The sequence below is a fragment of the Anopheles merus genome, chromosome 2L, assembly GCF_017562075.2.
Source record: "Anopheles merus strain MAF chromosome 2L, AmerM5.1, whole genome shotgun sequence".
In the NCBI taxonomy this organism is placed as follows: Eukaryota; Metazoa; Arthropoda; class Insecta; order Diptera; family Culicidae; genus Anopheles; species Anopheles merus.
In genome coordinates this window covers 35,488,635-35,502,676 of record NC_054083.1, presented here as the reverse complement: position 1 = coordinate 35,502,676, position 14,042 = coordinate 35,488,635, and the positions used below count along the sequence as shown (strand labels likewise).

The 14,042-nt window shown below is 48.1% G+C and overlaps 2 protein-coding genes across 11 annotated transcripts in view; both read left to right on the top strand.

Annotated features, from left to right (window-relative positions):
• LOC121591740 (mitogen-activated protein kinase kinase kinase 13) overlaps window positions 1-7,785 on the top strand; it is a 31,992-nt gene extending 24,207 nt beyond the window's left edge. For all 8 annotated transcript variants that reach the window (XM_041912618.1, XM_041912617.1, XM_041912619.1 and 5 more), the window contains exons 5-7: window positions 873-1,538; window positions 1,622-3,094; window positions 4,614-7,785. In XM_041912618.1, coding sequence (XP_041768552.1) covers window positions 873-1,538; window positions 1,622-3,094; window positions 4,614-5,151 — 2,677 coding nt within the window. In that variant the 3' untranslated portion in view covers window positions 5,152-7,785. The remainder of the gene's footprint in view (window positions 1-872; window positions 1,539-1,621; window positions 3,095-4,613) is intronic.
• A 926-nt stretch (window positions 7,786-8,711) lies between these two features.
• On the top strand, window positions 8,712-12,733 carry LOC121591926 (ADP-ribosylation factor GTPase-activating protein 1). Of its 3 annotated transcripts, none has more exons than XM_041913022.1 (6): window positions 8,713-9,273; window positions 9,373-9,956; window positions 10,028-10,142; window positions 10,262-10,339; window positions 10,616-10,675; window positions 10,821-12,733. In XM_041913022.1, the coding sequence occupies exons 1-6, from the start codon at window positions 9,214-9,216 to the stop codon at window positions 11,436-11,438; spliced, it is 1,515 nt and encodes a 504-aa protein (XP_041768956.1). In that variant the 5' UTR covers window positions 8,713-9,213; the 3' UTR covers window positions 11,439-12,733. The 3 variants fall into 3 exon arrangements, with proteins under 3 accessions (XP_041768957.1, XP_041768956.1, XP_041768955.1); XM_041913021.1 differs by having other exon boundaries at window positions 10,262-10,372; XM_041913023.1 differs by lacking the exon at window positions 10,616-10,675 and having other exon boundaries at window positions 8,712-9,273.
• The last annotated feature ends 1,309 nt before the right edge of the window (window positions 12,734-14,042 follow it).

The window sequence follows — 14,042 nt, the reverse complement described above, 5'->3', positions numbered from 1 at the left end:
TGGTTGGAGACGATGTTTTTATTGAAGAACTTAATTTTACTAGCCAAGGGACTAATTTGGGATTTTAAAGAGTCTTACTTCCTTAAAGATTGTTCAGAAAAATGTGAATTCATTCAAACGACATGGGACAACAACAAAAATGCGTAAAATAAATTTGTTGGTTCAATGACTTCAGTTACAATAACACAAAAACAACAAACATAAACATTTAATTAAACCATTCACGAACTCAAAACCAACTCTCCGGTGTTGACCTTCAACCAATCGACCGGTGGTCGGGAAAAGTGCGCCATGAACCGCCAATGTGTTCGCCAATAGCAACCACCAAGACGTCTTGATGACGTCTTCCAAGGCCGCCTTTGCTCCAAATGCTATCGAATGGTTGTGCTATATGGACAGCGTGTGGCTGTATATATGTGCCTGTTGTTGTTGCTGAACTTTTGCTGGGAAAATCCAAAAATTGATCCAACCCCCTTTGCCGGAACCGGCATAACTCGAGAAATCGTGGCGCATCATGCGTGGAAACAGATACAACATCGAGGGAAGAGCGGGGTAGCGGTGATACTTTACTGCTTTCGTATCGAAAGGAAACGCATGCGTACCAGGAGGCCACGGTTGTTTGTACCACTGCACGAGGCTCGGGCGCGTGGTTGTTCTGTGGGGTGAAAGGGAAACCAAATAGAGGGGAGTCGTGTGGTCCAATTTCCAGCCCGTTCCTTGCCACCCCAAGATGACGTCATGGCTATGCGGTCCGTTCTTATGCAATGCGTGTGACGTAAGAACGCCTTCTCGTGTGGCGTGTTGGAAACCCCTTCCCAACTCCTGGAATGCGATGCTAACGATTCCACCTTTAACATCCCTATTTTCCGCAGTATCCTGATTGGCGAGAATGACGTCATCAAAATCAGCGACTTTGGCACTTCGCGCGAGTGGAACGAGATCAGCACGAAGATGAGCTTCGCCGGTACGGTGGCCTGGATGGCGCCGGAAGTGATCCGCAACGAGCCGTGCAACGAGAAGGTCGACATCTGGTCGTACGGCGTGGTGCTGTGGGAGCTGCTGACGGGGGAGGTGCCGTACAAGAACGTCGACTCGTCGCAGATCATATTCGGGGTCGGCAACAACTCACTGTACCTGCCCATACCGGACACGTGCCCGGAGGGGTTCAAGCTGCTGATTAAGCAGTGCTGGAGCGCGAAACCGCGCAACCGGCCATCGTTCAAGATCATCCTGACGCATCTGGACATTGCGGGGCGGGAGCTGCTGCAGGCTTGCGAGAAGGGTCAGTACGAGCTGTACTACCAGACGCAGCGCTCGTGGCGTGAGGATATACGCAGCCACATGCAGAAGCTGACGAGCAATGGGATGGACATACAGAAGCACGAGCAGGACCTGATCCAGAAGCGGAAGGATGAGTGGAAGCACGCGCAGGACGTGCGGATGACGTACGAGCGGAAGCTGGAGCGGACGAACATGCTGTGCATGCAGCTGTCGCAGCTGATACTGCAGGTGGAGCAGAAGGAGCAGGAAATTCTCAAGTAGGTGGCAGCGAATGGAATTTATGCGTTTGTTTTCGCGACCGTAATTAATGCTTCTTCTCTGTCTCTCTCTCAATCCACAGACGAGAGAAGCTGCTTGCACCGGAACAGCGCAAGTGTGGCTTCCTGAAGCGCGGCGGCGACAAGGCAAACCGCAAGCGACCGTTCAGCTTTCCAGCGATGACGACGGCCCTGCCTGGACGGGGCGGTTATGGCTACTCGACGACGCCCAGTCCAACGGCGGCCGGTGTCACGCCGGCGAAGGCAACGCTGTATGCGGAGCTAAACCCATCCGGCCATCAGGGTGCCAAGTCGGTCGTGGTTCCAGTAGCAGCAGCTCCACCACCACCCTACAGTACACTGGCACCGCTGCAGACGGCAGCAGCTGCCGTACCGGTAACATCACCCATCACCAGCCCGGAAGCTGTCCCCGTCCAACCGATGGCTCCATCGACGACCTCCTCCGGCAGGGTGAAAAAGCTCCGCCATCGGCGAGTCGGCTCGGGCACGATCAACTGCAGCCCAAAGTGCAGCCCTTGCCGGGATCGGCGCGTCCAGAGCGAGCCCGAATCGCGCCACGTTAAGCTTGTGGACACGGAAACGCAAACCGAACCGATGGACATTAGCGAGCCGGATGTGAGCCCGTGCCCGAACCTGGCCTCGAAGCGCATGTCGGCAAGCTTGCGCGAGGAGGAGGAAGAGGAGCAGGAGAAGGTGGAGCCGGAGGTGATTGAGGAAGCGTTGAGGCGGCTGAGTGTGAGCGAGCGGCTCGCCGGCGATCGGGTGCTGCCGGTGGAGACGCGTGCCAGTGCGTACCGCTGCAGCAGCAAGCCCCAGTCCGAGGACGATGGGGAGGTGCCGGAGGACGAGGAGAACGGCAACTCGATCTCGATCTCCACGATGACCAACAGCCGGAGCAGTGACATGATGACGACGAGTGGCGGTGTCCCGGTGACCGGTTCCGAGCAGAACTACCGATATCGGAGACAGCAGAGCTCGCAGCAGCAGGAAGACCTGCGGGAGGAGGAAGCCGACGGTTATGTGGAGGAGTTTGACGATGAGCGGGAAGGCTCCAGCCCGGACCCGATCATGGACGCGATGAACCGGAACGAGCGGTTCGATCGGGCGTGCAGCGACGACGACAAGATCGACACGCTCGACCGGAAGGTGAACATCATCTCGGAGAAGCTGCAGCAGAGTGCCGCGTACGGGAATCTCCTGAACGACAACAACGTGATCGTGTACCGGGCCGCCCTGAAGCAGCCGAACCAGCCGTCGGGCGGGAAAACGATCCTGCTGAAGCATCCGGGCGCGGGAAGCAACCTGAAGCCGGCCGGTGCTGGCGGCGCCGGGATCGGTGCGTATCTGTACAGTGGACCGCATGCTGGCGGGTTGGCGGTGGTCGGTGGTGGTGGTGGAGGAGCTGGAGCTGTGCCGGCTGAGGTGGAGCAGCACCACGAGCCAAAGCTGGGGGAGGAGGAGGAGGAGGAGAGCTGGACCGATGAGGAGGGAGAGGAACCGGACCAGAAGCAGTACTATGTGTTGCGCCGCAAAAGGTAAGTGTCGCGGTCGGTGACTCATCGCTGCGAGTTGATAAGAGAGATGCGAATTGGGCGATATCGGCAGTGTTTTCCCATCTTGTGTGAAGGTGGTTGAAATTCCGAGATTAGATGTTTGATTTGAAGAGTAATCAGAAGAGGAGGTAGAATGGGGGCGGGAGGGTTGGCGGAGTTACTGTGTTATCAAACTTTGTTGAGGCATGTGATGATGCCTACGTGTATGCGAGCGAGCCATTGTAAGCAAGTTGCTATTTCGGTCAGTGGAGGGCAGGTATCGTCAGCTGATGTGATGTTACTGATTACTGATGTTCAAAACAATTCCATTCAAGTTTATTCCAAATTGTCAGCCTAGCTAATGGGGTAAAGTTCTTAATTTTAAGTAAATCTTATCCCAAAATCGGAAGGAATTTTAAACCTTTTGTTAACTTGACCTGATTATAGATCCTCGCATACAATTACGGAGATATTTAATAACTCCAGGGTATGATAAAAGATTAAAAAAACTGGAATTCCAGGCACATCAATGCGATCTCCATTGGAGTAATTTCACTCCAAACTATTAACGAAATTGCAACAGCTCCTAAACGTATAACGGTTCTGAGATTGATTCTGATTCATAATGGTATTGGAACTGATCCAGAATTTTATACAGAAACCATTCCAGTGCTGGATCTGATCCCCAACTCGTTCCGATCCTAAAGCTCATCCCGAACCCATAATGGTACTGATACAGATCTATACCGATCCTGCAGTTGATCCCAAACCTATATCATTTCGCGAATTGATCTTGAACAGCGAACCTGCGCTGGAATTGATTCACAACTAATGCTGGCTCTAGATCGTTGATTTATAAATGATAAAGAATACATACCATTTCTTATCTTGAATCCATACCGGATCCTGGAACTGATATCGTATCCAAACCATTCCTGGATCTGATATCATTGGATCCAAACCGTTTTATGATGAGATACAAAGATTAGTTCGATAAAATGACCTTAAATTGTGAGATGGAGCGTGTCCAATCTATAAGTCATGCGAGGAGTGTAGAAGAATTGGCGCCTAACTGTGCCTAACTGCTAGAGATTCAAGATTCATTTGATCTTGCCAGCTTTTGGAAATGCAAATCGCTGTTGGATTTTTTAGAATCTTAAAATCCAATAGGATCGCGCATTCAAGTATGAATCGTACCAAAAAGGAATGAAGTGCTTTGAGGCAAAGTGGATCATGAAAGTGTTCTAGTAGCACTTGCAACGTCCGATTCTAATTGTTCATTTCGGGATAGTTTGGCATCCAATAGGACGCTAATATCGCGGACTCAAAGGAGCAACGAGAATGTACAGAAAGAATGAGGAAGGTCATTCCACTACAGGTTATTTCTTCAGGTCAAAGACCTAGTTTGTTGTATGAATATGTTGTATGAAGAATGGATAGGTGCAGTGACCCGTTATGTTCGATCATAAAATGCTTATTTCTACACATCTAACTAATGTTCCTCTACTACTTTCTCCCACAGTGTTGGCCGTCTTCCAATAAAGCGTGGTCGCCGGACCAAGTACTCGGTCGGATCGGGCCCCTCGGTAGCGTCGGGTGGCGGTGGCGTCGGTGTCAGTGGCAGCAGCGCAATGGTGCACCATCACCACCATCATCACCATCATCATGCTTCCCCCGGTGGTACCGACCATCTGGCGATCGTGCACCGGAAGATCCACTCGAACGTAACGATCTCGGACGAGGAGAACACGTCCGAGTACAGTCACGCACCGTCCAGCCAGCGATCGACGCTCGAATCCAACCCGGACCTGCCGTCGGTCGTGATGATGAAGGCGGGTCGGCGTGTCGATCGCATCAAGCAGCAGCAGCAGCAGCAACCGATGCATAAGAGCACCACCTCCGCCAAAGACACGGACGATGACGACGACGACGAGGACGCAGATGACGATGGCCACGTGCCGGACAGTGACGTCGAGCAGGACTCTAGCGACAGCAGCAGCTCGGTGGAACGTGTCGACCGGCGCCCGGTGGCTGATGTCGTCAACGGAAACCGGATGTAAAAGCTTGTGTGAAATGTTTGTTTGAGATTATCGCTAGGGTGACTCTTCGTTTTTCTTTCCGCAACCGTTCTATTTCGATCGGTTTAATTCCTCCAATCGTTTTTGTTGTTGGTAGGAGAAGTTGTTTAACGTTGTAGATCGGATTCAAATTTGCTGTAATTTGCTTATACTTTTGTTATAGTTTTGTGCGTATGTTACCATCTAGTTCCGTCCTCGTTTCTTTTTGTCTGCTCTAAGCCCCCCCCCCCTCCCAGCCGATCTACAACACTCTGACTTTGGCGGTGGCCCCGCGTTTTGATGATCTTTTTTTTTTCTGCCAGAAAGACTCCAGTCCAGTCGTGGTTAAGTAAACGGATATTATATGTGTCTATATAGCATTAGAGATACGCTCGGGAAAGGACGTATGGGTGCGCTTGCGTGCGCGTATTGCGAAACGAGAGACTGAATCGATCGATAGCTCTACCTATATATATATACATACACATAAACACAAACGCATATAGAGATACGGTTTGGTGTGCTGCTTACCTGCTATTGTGGAACTATTTATTGTGGAACAATCCCCCCTCTCGCAGGCTACCAGACGGACCATTCTGAGCGTTTAGCAAGTAGAAACCACTCACCTGTAATCAAGCAAAGCAGAACGTCGTTGTTGGGGTACCACATGAGTCCCTCCAAGTGTGGTGTACAAATTATTGGTGGCCTATCAAGATGGACAAAATCTGTCGTACTTAGTTTTTAGCTGTTTAGATTGAATAGAGAGAAACAAGCCCCGGGTTTGCAAAGAAATGCTTAGAACGGAGAAGTCTTCTGGACAGGCGACTCACGGCCCAGCCTGGTGCAACAGTACGAGGCTTGTCAGCTCGTTGAGGCCTCCTTAGATGGTTAAATGATCTTTTGTACATTTTTCGTAGTTGCTTTAGTCACTCCCTTTTCCCTTGTTCACTTTTGGCTCATTTACTTCCCCCCCATTTTGGAGAGTTCTATGTTCGTTTTTTTGTTTGTTTTGTTAGTTCCTATTTTGTTTCTTTTGTTGTTTGCTCATTCCTTTGCAAGTCTCATTCGAGATTTACGCTTGATTACGCTGTTTTACGAAAATGTGATACGTACGTCCCATGAGCGGCGGGCTACGTTCCGTACGTTGCGAACAGAGGGGAAAACATTCCCCCGTTAACTCAAACATGATGTGCAATGTTGCAAAAGAAAAAGAAAAAAAAAACATTAAAGGCAGAGGGGAGGGTGCAAACATTCCACTGTATAGCGAGTAAGAGAATAATAACTAAGACACACACACGATACGCCTACAGAACTATGGAATATATATACATAACTACTTTGACCTATGCGCATGTAAAATAAACCTTAAAATAACCTGAAAGCAATCAAACAAACCATTTAAGCGAGCGAAAGACCTGGGCAGGTTTAGGGAATAATGTACCGGACATAAACAAAAAAACAAAACAAAAAACTCCGGTTCGTCCAGTAATATGAATGTGTGTTTGCTTCACAACTGTGTAATAACTCTGTGTACCGAATGATGAACGTTCCGCGATTCGCGTTATTGTTGCCATTGCCTTATCTGTGGAAAAGCGCCGCCATTTTCAACAGCAGCATTACTATTTTAGAAGAGCGGTAGTAAAGAAAACAAAACAAAAAAAAGAACAGGAAGAAAACTGCCGTTGTTGTTTTGCTAACATGTGTAGAAGCAAGCTACATCATACAAACTTATTGGTACCTGGCTAGCGAGAAAGGAAGGGCCCCCACATTGCACATTGCATAGAAGGAAAAAAGAAAAACAAGGGCAGCGAGACACTTGATGCTTAGCACCACCTGTGCTGCTGCAGCCCAGCAAGAGAGATATTATTTTTGAAGGATTTTTACCCTATTTCGCTGTATTTACGCTCTTCTTTCGAGTTTTCCACAGCAGAACAGAAAGTTGCAGACGCTATTGTGTATCGAAAGGATGATAAAAAAGCAGTTTAAATTTACACAAAACCATTAAGTGGGTACATCATATGTGACGCCAGCGCTTGTATGAAACATTTAGGCCTTTTCTTCCTTCCCTCTCCCTACCGGCTCCCTGATAGCAGGAGGACATGTAGTTTATTTTGGTGCAAATAAAGCCAATAAAAAAGGGAATAAGAAAACGTACGCTAGTAGGCGATAGAGGTATACATTTATAAAACAAACAAAAAAAGCAACTCCAATTAAAAGATAAGGTTCCGCAGTCGGCAGTCGTTATTCCCTTCTAATCGTTGTTCAAATTCAAATATTCAAAAAAAAAAGAAAGAGAAGCTCTAAAAACAAGCAGCAAATATGTAAAACTAATTAAAGAGAGAAAGTTGAAGAGACAAACAAAACAGTTAAGAGCAAAAAATATGCACATTCCACACCTTGGTTGCAACACACGTGCTTAACAGAACCAGGAAAAGACAGAAACAGGAACCGTATAAATATACAGGAAACAGGTGCAGGAAACGGTGGGCGAAAGAAGAAGAAGAAAAAACACTGGTTTTAGTTGTTTAGCGTTAGTAATCGGCCGGAGACAGATAAACCTCGTATAATAAATCCACTACTATTAGCAGTAAGAGAAGGATACTTAAACCCAGGGCCGAGGACAAGCATGGAATGTCCCAAACGATGATGGGGTTGCATGTATCGCGGCAAATAAGATTATCGCGCCAAATAAAGAAGCAAGCAATTGAAAAATAAACGAAACGGATTTTCTGTTCCTTCCCAAGGGGGGTAAGTTTTGGGTAAATTTTGAATTTTTCATATTCATCCTCACCCACGTGGTAGTGGCAGTTATGCAGGGTTGAATAGCTATGTTAAGAACTTCTCGGGAACGTGTAGTATTTTACATTTTGTTAAATTGTGGGGAAGATTGATTAATTACAGGGTTTCCCACGATTTATTGGTTGGTTCCCATCATTTTTTGGTGGGTTCCCATATTTTTTTGGTGCGTTCCCACGATTTTTTGGTCGTTTCCCAGAATTTGTTGGTCCAATTGTATTGATATCCAATCGGAAAATACCAATAAATTATGGGAACGAACCAAAAATCTATGGGATACGACCAAAAAATCGTGGGAACGCACCAAAAAATCATGGGAACTGACCAATAAATCGTGGGAAACCCTGATTAATTATGTTTGTTTTATCGTTGAGTGTCTTCAATGACTCATAATCGTAAGCTTAATAATAAAATATTATTTTATTATTTAAATTAAACGTTTTTTAGCTCTCATGACAGCCCTGTGGGTGTGTGCTAAAATGCATTTGTCCATGGCACAGTGGGATGTCACCATGAGCCGCAACGTTGCGTGTGTATAATTGTGCAATTTACTCACTTTTCGAGCCATATCTTAAATTAAACTTGCACATCATTTTGTTGATAATTTTCAACACCAAAGAGTGCACAATTTATCAGCAAATTATATTGATTTACGACCAAAACATGATTTCACATGCAATTTTTGCAACAAGCGTTTACACCCCAATGGGATTCAGTTCTCCACTTTTCTGACACGTCGCGTTTGACGTTTCGCTGTGTTCGTTTTCAAAAATCACTGTGCGTGTGTGTGTATGTGTGTATTTTTTTGTGTTGGTTCTACATGTGTGGGGAGGAAAATTGATTTCTTTGCCACAAAACAATCGCTGAGTTAATGTGTAGCATATTTTGGTGCAAAATCTACCCCGGCAAGGCATGACCGCGAACGGAAAAGGCGTCTTTGCTGGCGTTCGGTGAAAGAGCGTGTGCGTGTGTGTGTTCGTGTTCGTGTGCTACTGGCTGGTGAAAGTACGGCTGCAGCACTACGAGAAGGAGAAGGCCTGTGGGAAAACCACGGCAGCATCGGCTCTCGACCCCACCACCCTTTCTAGCGTTTCGGCCTTTTTTTTTCCTTTTGGTCAACGATAGCGGTCGATTGCTGGGATATTGTGTGTTGTTGCCGTGGTGTCGTATCTGTTTCCAAAGTCCTGACCGTGCTACGTGTACGAGTGAAGGTTTCCACCGTTTGTTAGGCTCCAAATTCATCCCCTTCCTTTTGACCCATCTGTCATTATGGCCAGTCCACGTACGCGACGAGTTCTGAGCGAGCTGAAACCATCGGACGGCAACAACGTAAGTCGCGTGCAGTGTGTGTAGCGGCACGCATCATTAACTCCACACTCACCTCACTCCCCCCCCCCCCCATACGTCACCCTTCTTCCCCCTTTGTAGAAATGCTTCGAATGTGGCACCCACAACCCCCAGTGGGTCTCGGTGACGTACGGCATCTGGATCTGTCTCGAGTGCTCGGGCAAGCACCGCGGTCTCGGTGTGCATCTGTCCTTCGTGCGGTCCGTGTCGATGGACAAGTGGAAGGACATCGAGCTGGAGAAGATGAAGGTGGGCGGCAATCGGAAGGCGAGAGAGTTTCTCGACGCGCAGGACGACTGGGACGAGACGATGCCGATCCAGCGGAAGTACAGTACGCGAGCGGCTGCCCTGTACCGCGATCGGATTAGTACGCTAGCCCAGGGACAGCCGTGGGATGAGTCGAATGCGCTGGCACGCGTGAACGGATCGGGCGGGTTTGCGGGGAGCGGCAGCAGCGGTGGATCGACCGGCTCGATGACACATTCCAGAAGCAGTGGCTCGATGGGTGGTGGAAGTGGGGCTGGTGGCAACGGTGGCTACCAGAATGGAGGTGACAATTACTACCAGGACGGGGGAAGCTACCAGCAGTACCAGACGCCCGAGTTTAAGGCGCAGAAGGAAGATTTCTTCAGCCGCAAGCAGGAGGAAAACGCTGCCAGACCAGAGTGAGTGTAGTACGGGGAGGGAAGGAGGAAATAATTAATATAATAAATGGTTTCTGTTGTTGTTGTTGCAGAAACTTGCCACCGAACCAGGGCGGAAAGTATGCCGGTTTCGGATACACCATGGATCCACCGCCCAGAAGTCAATCACACGAGCTTTTCGACACGGTGCAATCCTCACTTGCTACGGTACGGGGGTAGACCACTAAGAGCATCCTTAGCAACAGCAGCAAGCAGTGTGGCATGGCATGGCATACTAATAGTAATCTTCCTTCAATCGTTTCTCTCTCTCCATCCTCTTTTTCTAGGGCTGGAACGTCTTCTCGAAGGTGGCGAACGTGGCGAAGGAGAACGCGCTCAAGTACGGCAGTATCGCCTCGCAAAAGGTAGTTGAAGTTTCTAGCACCGTTTCGGAGAAGGTAGTTGTCGTCGGCACCATATGCGCACGCTCTCTTTGTTTTAATTTTTTCACTAAAATCTTAGTTTTGTTAGGCGATTTGTTTTTAATTATTTTATGTTTTTGTTTCCTCCCCTTTTTTTCGTCCCGTGTCAAATTCATTTACCTGCACACTTATGCACGCGCCGCCCACCGTCACATACCCAATCATTGTGTTTTTTTGTGTGTGTGTGTTCGTCTGTTCGTCCATGTACATGTTGGCTAGGTTAAAGAAGGTTCGCTGCTGGAAGGCGTCGGCTCGCAAGTCTCAAACCTGGCGACGAAGGTTCGTATTTTATCTTTGGGGTCTGTGCATTATGCGTTATTATGATTTTCCCATCATCACTAGCTAAACAAAGTCTCCACAAACAAGCTAGAAACGGTAAATTGCTTTCCAAATCAATCTCTTAATGTATTTGTTTCATTTTTAGGTGACGGAGGTGGGCCGTAAAGGATGGGGCGGTTTCGGTGGCCCGGGCAGCGGCAGTTACAGCACCCCGTCCGGTAGTAACGATCACTACAGCAACATCTCGTCGGACAGCGGCGTGAGCAGTCCGATCAATGGCCGACAGCCGGGCGGCGGTAGCTACCAGCAACAGCGTGGCTCGACCGGCGGTTCCGGCCGCCGGGACGAATCGTCCTGGTCGAACAACGGCTGGTCGAACGACAGTAACTCCAACAGTTTGCCTCAATCGTACCAGAACGGTGACAACGACGATGACGGCTGGAACGGGTTCGAGTCGTACTCGGGGCCAGCGTCGTCCGGCCAGCGCACATCCGCATCGGCCGAGCTGATGGCCAACGTGGACGTGCGCAACGAGAATGCCCCCGATCGCCACGCCAGCAGCAAGTCCGGCAGTACGCGCCGCACAAGCAACGGATCGGCGAACAGACAACAATCGGCCAAAGCGTCTGGTGCCGCGGCCGGCATCGATGAGGACTTTGCCGCCCTTGATATTAAGAGTAACCGGGCGCCGAAAAGCAGCAGCGCTTCCAAGAAGGCGAACAACAACCCGGAAGACGATCTGTGGAACATGCTGAACAATTAGGTGCAGAGGGAGGGGCGGGAACTGAGCCGGACGCGCGTCCCCTTCTTTCACACCTTCACAGCCGGAGTTGATGTGAATTTTAACGAATCAAACTATCGAAGAGGAAGAAAAAACAATCCTTTTGCCAGATATGACTTAAAGTGGTCCTCGGGGGAGGGTAGCGCAGAACTGGAGAGCGAGCGTTACACCCCGCGCGGACTGTGTTGTCCCTTTCCGTAACGAGCATGCAATGTGAATGTGTTGTGTAATCCAATGTATTATAAGCAGAAACAGAAGAAAAAGTAGAAAAAACTGGTTCAAAACCGACCGATCGCCTATCCAAGGAGAAACACTCCCATCCCAGATCTGGTGGTAGATAAGCAAAATGAGAGATACAATTATATACAGTTATAGAAGAGCGAAAACATGCAGCAGTGGGGGAGAGAGAGAAAGAGATAAAAAAGAGAAAAAGGGAAGATATATATAATACGAAGAGACACACAAGAAAATGTAGGCGCTATATATATACACATATTCTATATTCTAGTAGAAATCCTGTGAGCGAGAAGGTTATTGCTTTCGATTTCCCAAACCCCTGGATCCCTTTCCCGTTTTATTCCTGCCGCCCTGTCCCTGGAGCCATCACAACACAACATCCTTTAGCAAAATGACCTATGATAATAGACAGCCGAGAGCGGGAGAGAAAGAGAGGAGAAAAGCGAAAGCATCCTATGCTATACACAGATAATAAAAGTGGTCCTAATTGTAATCGCAAAACCTGTAAACATACCGCTCGGGCAAGACAACCAGAGCTTAAACACTGCGCTAGAAAACATCCGAAGAAGACGAACGTGTGAGGACGAATGACTGTGTTGAAATTGGTTGTATTTCGAATCTTTTTTGAATTGTATGCTTTGCTATGGAGGATACTATCCTGTCCATCCTGCAAGTGACCACTGAAACTGAATGCCCGAAGTATGGTTCCGTGATCGCTGTAAGACTTAAAGTTGTTCAATATTTCATCTATATAAGAAGCAAAATCTTCGTAATCATAAGCCCATCAGCATCTGTGGCGAAATATGAAGATGGCATTCACAGGATATTTAAACTTCCAGTCCTCACATAAACCTTTGAGAGATGAACTATGACCTTGAACTGATCTGTAGGACGTTCGAGAGGTAGAATGTTGCTCAAAATGCCCTTAGATCGGGATGAATACGAGAGACACCATGCCATGCCTGCTGCGAATTATGCAGTCAGCATATCTGAAGCATTGTGCAGGGGAATCGTGTATAGTGCGGCTTTCATCATCTGCTGTTATCCTGAAGCAATCGAGAATGTACGAAATGTGAAGATATATCGCACATGGATTCATTCCAAGGTCCTCTGCGGACACGAGCCTTGAGCTATACGAGCTTGTTGAGCTGTATAGCGAACCATGCTAAAAGGAAGCGATACTCATACCCCACTAAGCAGATGTTCAGCAGCAATTCCCGGGACAGTTGAGCTCATTATTTAAACATCGTAGCCATTTAGAGCCGCAAATGACGGCACGGAACTGACTGCCACTAGTTCTGGATACTTCTGCAACCGGTCAAATTCCAAAGTAAGTAAGAACGTATTTCATTTTCATTTAAAAGTCCAGGATAGAGCCGTAAGATACCTTTTTGATTTATGACTATCATTACATTAGATAATAACCGTTGCAACTAGATGCATAAGGCCCATTTAGAATTCTTTATGTGTCAAAACGGTCACCACGGCAAACAGTTTTTATGATTGTCCGATAAGCAACAAGCCACAGTCACGGAAAAAAGCTCCATCGTGCGTGTATCATCTCGCTCTCTCTCTCTCGCAGTGTGGATCATTATCGTAATTACGTGCCCAACCACTAGGGTGAGCTGTTATGTGAGCTTCTGATCTTGCCACGCCGCCAAGACTACGCGCCCGTTGTTGGCGCTTGACGTTGACGCGCTTGGATCGTGCATAGAATATTGTTTGTAAACTTTACGCAGCAGAGGGCGTAGGTTACCGTGAAGCTATATTTCCCTTTTGCATTCATGGCATCGCAATCAAATCATCCAAAAGGGTATGACCTGCTACCGTCCGCCCGTTAGCTAGCCCCCTGCTGCTGAATAGAGAGCTGGATGAATGAGTGACACAAGGCGTACACTACGACCACCTACGACATCCTGCTAGCCGATTGCGTGCGTTTGTTTGTTTCGTGCGCAGAGGGGCATTATGGGAATAGATTGCTCTTCAAGTGGACAACCGTGTTCCGAAGTCCGGTGGGTCGTAAATAAATGCAGTTAATGTGTGCTGGGTTGATGATGGGCCCCGGTACGTACTGCTGTACGTACGAATGCGCATTCGTCATCCCGGAACTGCCTCGGCTAGGGAGGCTCGCTCTGTCACAGATGTTTCTGCATGCGAAAAGGAGCAACAAAAAAGTCTCATTTTTCCAGACGCGTTGACCGACAAACAAAGGCAGCCTTAGTTCGGATTTCGAACGCCAATTCCGCCGGCTGTTTTATATCGATTGCAATTAATTGTGCTATTGAGCTGAAGCGCCTCTTCAGGAAACCATCATTTCTATCTTTGCAGGCTCGCATGAAGACGCTATTA